General features: G+C 46.3%; 1 protein-coding gene and 1 long non-coding RNA gene across 7 annotated transcripts in view; one reads left to right on the top strand and one right to left on the bottom strand.

Moving 5' to 3' along the window:
* Window positions 1-8950, bottom strand: part of LOC106571753 (pre-B-cell leukemia transcription factor 3) — a 115410-nt gene that overhangs the window by 29040 nt on the left and 77420 nt on the right. For all 6 annotated transcript variants that reach the window (XM_014145172.2, XM_014145188.2, XM_014145207.2 and 3 more), the window contains exons 3-4: window positions 6142-6383; window positions 181-371 (exon numbers count right to left, since the gene is read on the bottom strand). In XM_014145172.2, the coding sequence (XP_014000647.1) occupies window positions 181-371; window positions 6142-6383 (433 nt within the window). The remainder of the gene's footprint in view (window positions 1-180; window positions 372-6141; window positions 6384-8950) is intronic.
* LOC123726651 (uncharacterized) lies at window positions 502-888 on the top strand. The gene is made up of 3 exons (XR_006758740.1): window positions 502-598; window positions 629-790; window positions 857-888. It is a non-coding gene; the product is annotated as an uncharacterized lncRNA (long non-coding RNA).

The following is an 8950-nucleotide window of genomic DNA, read 5'->3' as shown; positions in this document are numbered from 1 at the left end:
ACCCACACACTCAGAGACACCCACACACACACACACACACACACACACACACACACACACACACACACACACACACACACACACACACACACACACACACACACACACACACACACACACACACACACACACACACACACAGAGACACCCACACACTCACAGAGACACCCACACACTGACCTGGCATCGAGGAATCTGGAGCGCAGGATCATGACGGCCTCACAGGTGCTCTGCTTGAGCTGCATCTGGATGGAGCTGAACTTGCGGTGGATGATGCCCACCATGCGCTCTATCTCCTTGGGAGAGATGGGCCGCGTGCGACTCTGCTCCCTCAGCAGGTTCATCACATGGGTGGTGAACTCATTACACGCCTGTGGGAAGGGAGGGATATGGTGGGAAGATCAGCCCAACAGTAACCAGGGCAGGAAACCATGAACTCATGGGAGTGGAGGGATATGGTGGGAAGATCAGCCCAACAGTAACCAGGGCAGGAAACCATGAACTCATGGGAGTGGAGGGATATGGTGGGAAGATCAGCCCAACAGTAACCAGGGCAGGAAACCATGAACTCATGGGAGTGGAGGGATATGGTGGGAAGGTCAGCCCAACAGTAGGATATGGTGGGAAGATCAGCCCAACAGTAACCAGGGCAGGAAACCATGAACTCATGGGAGTGGAGGGATATGGTGGGAAGATCAGCCCAACAGTAGGATATGGTGGGAAGATCAGCCCAACAGTAACCAGGGCAGGAAACCATGAACTCATGGGAGTGGAGGGATATGGTGGGAAGGTCAGCCCAACAGTAACCAGGGCAGGAAACCATGAACTCATGGGAGTGGAGGGATATGGTGGGAAGGTCAGCCCAACAGTAGGATATGGTGGGAAGGTCAGCCCAACAGTAACCAGGGCAGGAAACCATGTGGGTGCTATAGTCACCTCAATAAGTTACGATACCCCCAGACGGGTCAGAATATTAACACTTACATCACCGAATGGAATCGTATTTAATTACCGGTAAATAATTCATTTGTGTGTGTGTGTGTGTGTGTGTGTGTGTGTGTGTGTGTGTGTGTCGGTGTGTGTGTGTGTGTGTGTGTGTGTGGGTGTGTGTCGGTGTGTGTGTGTGTGTGTGTGTGTGTGTGTGTGTGTGTGTGTGTGTGTGTGTGTGTGTGTGTGTGTGTGTGTGTGTGTGTGTGTGTGTGTGGGTGTGTCGGTGTGTGTGTGTGTGTGTGTGTGTACACATTACTACATCTTCACCAACAGTGAAATCTTCCTAGTGTCAGACATGCACCTTCTAGATGTTATTTCTAGGAGACCTGAATCTTCTTTATCATTAGGTTTATTGAGCAAACACTTGAGCTCATTAAGTTGCTAATTAAAACTTGTTAAGTGTTTACATTTGGCTAATTAAAAGTCTGGCCGCACCATAAAAGCAAGACACTCTTAGGAGAGGTGTGTGTCGTCTTCTTCCTCCACCTCATTTACATGACAGGCATGAGTATGTTTGATTAGAATCAAGAGTTTAGTTTTATCGACTGATATCCATGCTATACTCTCTATTTCACCTATATCTATGTGTAGTAAGTATATATGTACTCCTGAATGATTGATAAAGGGAAGATGGCCAGTAAGTATATACTCTGTAACTCCTGAATGATTGATAAAGGGAAGATGTCCAGTAAGTATATACTCTATAACTCCTGAATGATTGATAAAGGGAAGATGGCCAGTAAGTATATACTCTGTAACTCCTGAATGATTGATAAAGGGAAGATGGCCAGTAAGTATATACTCTATAACTCCTGAATGATTGATAAAGGGAAGATGGCCAGTAAGTATATACTCTATAACTCCTGAATGATTGATAAAGGGAAGATGGCCACAACAATGTATGTGCATTATGTGCGTAATGATGAAGTGTGATGAAATGTGTGTATATTTAGGGATGGGATCACTCACTGCTTGACCTGATGAAGAGCCGTGTTGGATCGAGATGTTGACAATAAAGCTGGTAATTCGGAGCATAATTCAGTGTGGGCCTTTCTGGTCTGTTCTAGTGTACTTTGTACAAGGTTTTCAAGGATGTACTTATGACCTCAAACTTTTCACATCCATTTACCAACCAGTGTTGTTACTGTGTAGTTAAGAATAAATACATGTAATGTAAACCAACCACATGGTCTCTGTCCCGTTAAATGTAAACAGGAAACAGGAACCTCATGCCTGCTGGTTAGATCTCAACCACATGGTCTCTGTCCCGTTAAATATAAACAGGAAACAGGAACCTCGTGCCTGCTGGTTGGATCTCAACCACATGGTCTCTGTCCCGTTAAATATAAACAGGAAACAGGAACCTCATGCCTGCTGGTTAGATCAAATCAAATTTCAAATCAAATCAAATGTATTTATATAGCCCTTCGTACATCAGCTGATATCTCAAAGTGCTGTACAGAAACCCAGCCTAAAACCCCAAACAGCAAGCAATGCATGTGAAAGAAGCACGGTGGCTAGGAAAAACTCCCTAGGAAAAACTCCCTAGAAAGGCCAAAAACCTAGGAAGAAACCTAGAGAGGAACCAGGCTATGAGGGGTGGCCAGTCCTCTTCTGGCTGTGCAGGGTGGATATTATAACAGAACATGGTCAAGATGTTAAAATGTTCATAAATGACCAGCATGGTCAAATAATAATAATCATAGTAGTTGTCGAGGGTGCAACAAGCACGTCCGGTGAACAGGTCAGGGTTCCATAGCCGCAGGCAGAACAGTTGAAACTGGAGCAGCAGCACGGCCAGGTGGACTGGGGACGGCAAGGAGTCATCATACCAGGTAGTCCTGAGGCATGGTCCTAGGGCTCAGGTCCTCCGAGAGAAAGACAGAAAGAGAGAGAGAGAATTAGAGAGAGCATATTTAAATTCACACAGGACACCGGATAAGACAAGAGAAATACTCCAGATGTAACAGACTGACCCTAGCCCCCGACACATAAACTACTGCAGCATAAATACTGGAGGCTGAGACAGGAGGGATCAGAAGACACTGTGGCCCCATCCGATGATACCCCCGGACAGGGCCAAACAGGCAGGATATAACCCCACCCACTTTGCCAAAGCACAGCCCCTACACCACTAGAGGGATGTCTCCAACCACCAACTTACCGTCCTAAGACAAGGCTGAGTATAGCCCACAACGATCTCCGCCATGGCACAACCCAAGGGGGGGCGCCAACCCAGACAGGAAGACCACGTCAGTGACTCAACCCACTCAAGTGACGCACCCCTCCCATGGACGGCATGGAAGAACACCAGTAAGCCAGTGACTCAGCCCCTGTAAAAGGGTTAGAGGCAGAGAATCCCAGTTGAAAGAGGGGAACCGGCAAGGCAGAGACAGCAAGGGCGGTTCGTTGCTCCAGCCTTTCCGTTCACCTTCACACTCCTGGGCCAGACTATACTTAATCATAGGACCTACTGAAGAGATAAGTCTTCAGTAAAGACTTAAAGGTTGAGACTGAGTCTGCGTCTCTCACATTGGTAGGCAGACCATTCCATAAAAATGGAGCTCTATAGGAGAAAGCCCTACCTCCAGCCGTTTGCTTAGAAATTCTAGGGACAATTAGGAGGCCTGCGTCTTGTGACCGTAGCGTACGTGTAGGTATGTACGGCAGGACCAAATCGGAAAGATAGGTAGGTAGATCTCAACCACATGGTCTCTGTCCCGTTAAATGTATACAGGAAACAGGAACCTCATGCCTGCTGGTTAGATCTCTGGATGGCTGCAAACTTTCTACTCTTAAACTCGGACAAAACAGAGATGCTTGTTCTAGGTCCCAAGAAACAAAGAGATCTTCTGTTGAATCTGACAATTAATCTGGATGGTTGTACAGTCGTCTCAAATAAAACTGTGAAGGACCTCGGCGTTACTCTGGACCCTGATCTCTCTTTTGAAGAACATATCAAGACTGTTTCAAGGACAGCTTTTTTCCATCTACGTAACATTGCAAAAATCAGAAACTTTCTGTCCAAAAATGACGCAGAAAAATTCATCCATGCCTTTGTTACTTCTAGGTTGGACTACTGCAATGCTCTACTTTCCGGTTACCTGGATAAAGCACTAAATAAACTTCAGTTAGTGCTAAATACGGCTGCTAGAATCCTGACTAGAACCAAAAAATGTGATCATATTACTCCAGTGCTAGCCTCCCTACACTGGCTTCCTGTTAAGGCAAGGGCTGATTTCAAGGTTTTACTGCTAACCTACAAAGCATTACATGGGCTTGCTCCTACCTATCTTTCCGATTTGGTCCTGCCGTACATACCTACACGTACGCTACGGTCACAAGACGCGGGCCTCCTAATTGTTCCTAGAATTTCTAAGCAAACAGCTGGAGGCAGGGCTTTCTCCTATAGAGCTCCATTTTTATGGAATAGTCTGCCTACCCATGTGAGAGACGCAGACTCAGTCTCAACCTTTAAGTCTTTACTGAAGACACATCTCTTCAGTAGGTCCTATGATTAAGTGTAGTCTGGCCCAGGGGTGTGAAGGTGAACGGAAAGGCTGGAGCAACGAACCGCCCTTGCTGTCTCTGCCTAGACGGTTTCCCCTCTTTCCACTGGGATTCTCTGCCTCTACCCCTTTTACAGGGGCTGAGTCACTGGCTTGCTGGTGTTCTTCCATGCCGTCCCTGGGAGGGGTGCGTCACTTGAGTGGGTTGAGTCACTGACGTGGTCTTCCTGTCTGGGTTGGCGCCCCCCCTTGGGCTGTGCCATGGCGGAGATCTTTGTGGGCTATACTCGGCCTTGTCTTAGGACGGTAAGTTGGTGGTTGGAGACATCCCTCTAGTGGTGTGGGGGCTGTGCTTTGGCAAAGTGGGTGGGGTTATATCCTGCCTGTTTGGCCCTGTCCGGGGGTATCATCGGATGGAGCCACAGTGTCTCCTGACCCCTCCTGTCTCAGCCTCCAGTATTTATGCTGCAGTAGTTTATGTGTCGGGGGGCTAGGGTCAGTCTGTCACATCTGGAGTATTTCTCTTGTCTTTTCCGGTGTCCTGTGTGAATTTAAATATGCTCTCTCTAATTCTCTCTTTCTCTCTTTCTTTCTTTCTCTCTCTCGGAGGACCTGAACCCTAGGACCATGCCTCAGGACTACCTGGCTTGATGACTCCTTGCTGTCCCCAGTTCACCTGGCCATGCTGCTGCTCCAGTTCCAACTGTTCTGCCTGCAGCTATGGAACCCTGACCTGTTCACCGGACGTGCTACCTGTCCCAGACCTACTGTCCCAGACCTGCTGGAACCCTGACCTATTCACCGGCCGTGCTACCTGTCCCAGACCTGCTGTTTTCAACTCTCTAGAGACAGCAGGAGCGGTAGAGATACTCTCAAAGATCGGCTATGAAAAAGCCAACTGACACTTACTCTTGTGTTACTGACTTGTTGCACCCTCGACAACTACTATGATTATTATTATTATTTGACCATGCTGGTCATTTATGAACATTTCAACATCTAGGCCATGTGCTGTTATAATCTCCACCCGGCACAGCCAGAAGAGGACTGGCCACCCCTCATAGCCTGGTTCCTCTCTAGGTTTCTTCCTAGGTTTTGGCCTTTCTAGGGAGTTTTTCCTAGCCACCGTGCTTCTACACCTGCATTGCTTGCTGTTTGGGGTTTTAGGCTGGGTTTCTGTACAGCACTTTGAGATATCAGTTGATGTAAGAATGGCTATATAAATACATTTGATTTGATTTGATCTCAACTACATGGTCTCTGTCCCGTTAAATGTAAACAGGAAACAGGAAACAGGAACCTCATGCCTACTGGTTAGATCTCAACTACATGGTCTCTGTCCCGTTAAATGTAAACAGGAAACAGGAACCTCGTGCCTGCTGGTTAGATCTCAACTACATGGTCTCTGTCCCGTTAAATGTAAACAGGAAACAGGAACCAGGAACCTCATGCCTGCTGGTTAGATCTCAACTACATGGTCTCTGTCCCACAAATGACTAAGTTGCTTTGGATAAAAGCGTCTGCTAATTGGCATATATTATTACTATTATTATTACTATTATTATAAATATTAAAGTATCACACAGCCATATATCCTGAACAATGTAATGGTCAGTGTGACCAGGAAGTCAGTGTGTTTCACCTGCTCATATTTCTCCAGCTCTGTGTGGTAAATCTGTCTGATTTGCGTCAGCTTGGCCCTGTAGTCCGAGTGTTCAATGGAGTTGTCGGCTCCGCCCCCCGCTGCAGCGGCTGCTGCCGTGGCAGCCGCAGATCCACCACCTTTCTCTGGCCCGGACACACCCTCGGCCAGCAGCATGTTGTCCAGCCTCATGAGCTGGGGGTCCGGAGGATCCTGCTCCTGAGCACCCCGGATACTGAGACCTGCCAGGAAGAAGGTCACACAGAGGTCAGACTATCAGCCAACTCAGTCAAACAGCTGTAACTAGTTAGCATTAGCGGTCACACGTTAGCATTAGTGCTTAGTTGTTGTAGGGGACAGTAAATATAAGGATTTAGCCACTTTTTTTTTTTACAGAAAAATATATTGAAGGTATAGGGAGCGTTACTTTATTCACAGCGAATACCAAAACAACACTCGTGGTCACTATTAAGCATTACTGGTTACGTGTGAGCATTAGTGGTCATAGGAGAGGTCTCCTGACCTCCTGTCTCAGCCTCCAGTATTTATGCTGCAGTAGTTTATGTGTGGCTAGGGTCAGTCTGTTATATCTGGAGTATTTCTCCTGTCTTATCCGGTGTCCTGTGTGAATTTAAGTATGCTCTCTCTAATTCTCTCTTTCTTTCTTTCTCTCTCTCTCTCTCTCAGAGGACCTGAGCCCTAGGACCATGCCTCAGGACTACCTGGCATGATGACTCCTTGCTGTCCCCAGTCCACCTGGCCGTGCTGCTGCTCCAGTTTCAACTGTTCTGCCTGCGGCTATGGAACCCTGACCTGTTCACCGGACGTGCTACCTGTCCCAGACCTGCTGTTTTCAACTCTCTAGAGACAGCAGGAGCGGTAGAGATACTCTCAATGATCGGCTATGAAAAGCCAACTGACATTTACTCTTGAGGTGCTGACTTGTTGCACCCTCGACAACTACTGTGATTATTATTATTTGACCATGCTGGTCATTTATGAACATTTAAACATCTTGGCCATGTTCTGTTATAATCTCCACCCGGCACAGCCAGAAGAGGACTGGCTGAGGCCGGGTTCCTCTCTAGGTTTCTTCCTAGGTTCTGGCCTTTCTATGGAGTTTTTCCTAGCCACCGTGCTTCTATACCTGCATTGCTTGCTGTTTGGGGGTTTTAGGCTGGGTTTCTGTACAGCACTTTGAGATATCAGCTGATGTAAGAAGGGCTTTATAAATACATTTGATTTGATTAGCACGCACATGTTAGCATTAGCGACCATATCTTAGCATTATCTGTCTTGTTAGCATTAGCAACCATATGTTAGCATTATCTGTCATGTTAGCATTAGCTTTCACTTAATAGAATTAGTTCTAACTCTTTAGTGAGAACACAGTAAGCTAGCTAAGGCTAACACAGTCGCGACCTCTGCAGTCAGAATAACAGCAAAGTAGCTGTTTTCTATTGACATTCATTTGTATACATCCATAATAATGAGCTAATAATGCCCGATTTTCCCTGGCATAGCTAGAAAAGTTTGCCTTCTCGTCAGGACACTCGTCAACATTGACTGTTAATCACAAGGATATCATAATTGCATATCAAACACTAGGCTAGAAACTATCTAAATAGCCTGTCGCTAGCAAACCTGCCAATATGGCAACCGAATTCTAAAACATCAGTTGCTGAAAACAGCTGGTCAAACTACAAACATGTGGGAGGATTTCAAAGGACTGGATAAATTCATGTTCATCACTCACCACGTCAGGTCATCAGATAATCCCCCAAAATATGTCTCTGCAAAAACAAATGAATACTAGCTAGCGAAGTTTTTTCCGCATTGGACCCGTATTTACAATGTATCCCATTTCAGTTTGTGTGGTTGTTGGTTTAGCTTTCTGTAACTTTGTAGGAAGTACAGTCTGCATGTGTAGGTGCATATTGCGACATGATTCCAACGTGTCCCGATATCTAGTTTTAATGTCCATTCTAGAATGCTTTTCTCACCAATCAGAAACGAGTATTCAACCATGCTGCACTATAACTAAGCAATAAGGCCCGAGGGGGTGTGGTATATGGCCAATATACCATGGCTAAGGGCTGTTCTTAAGCACGATGCAACGCAGAGTGCCTGGTTACAGACTTTAGCCATGACTTTAGCCAAGTGCTTTATTGCTATTATCAACTGGTTGCCAACGTAATCAGAGCAGTAAAAAGAAATGTTTTGTCATACCCTGGTATACAGTCTGATATACCACGGCTGTCAGCCAATCAACATTCATGGCTCGAACCACCCAGTTTATAATAGTCAATAGTCATCACAGGAGAAGGGTTGGCAACCCCTGATGTAAGCATACTAATGTGCTTCATAATAGCAGGCCATCGCAAAGGCTTCAGACAGAAGACACTGGGTCATTGTTCAAATATAGCACATTTTTCCTTTGGCTTTCTTGCAACCCTTCCCTTTCTGTCCTCCTTTTTCTTTCCCTGTTATAGTGAATCTTTCCACAGACGCTAATGAGTCCACAGATCAGTCTTCATGACTTGAGGCAGAGCCCAGAAACCACAAATCAGTCTTCATGCCTTGAAGCAGAGCCCAGAAACCACAGATCAGTCTTCATGCCTTGAAGCAGAGCCCAGAAACCACAGATCAGTCTTCATGACTTGAGGCAGAGCCCAGAAACCACAAATCAGTCTTCATGCCTTGAAGCAGAGCCCAGAAACCACAGATCAGTCTTCATGACTTGAGGCAGAGCCCAGAAACCACAAATCAGTCTTCATGCCTTGAAGCAGAGCCCAGAAACCATGGATCA

The sequence above is a fragment of the Salmo salar genome, chromosome ssa01, assembly GCF_905237065.1.
Source record: "Salmo salar chromosome ssa01, Ssal_v3.1, whole genome shotgun sequence".
NCBI lineage: Eukaryota > Metazoa > Chordata > Actinopteri > Salmoniformes > Salmonidae > Salmo > Salmo salar.
The sequence above is the reverse complement of the archived record's forward strand: the minus strand, read 5'-3'. Positions and strand labels throughout refer to the sequence as shown.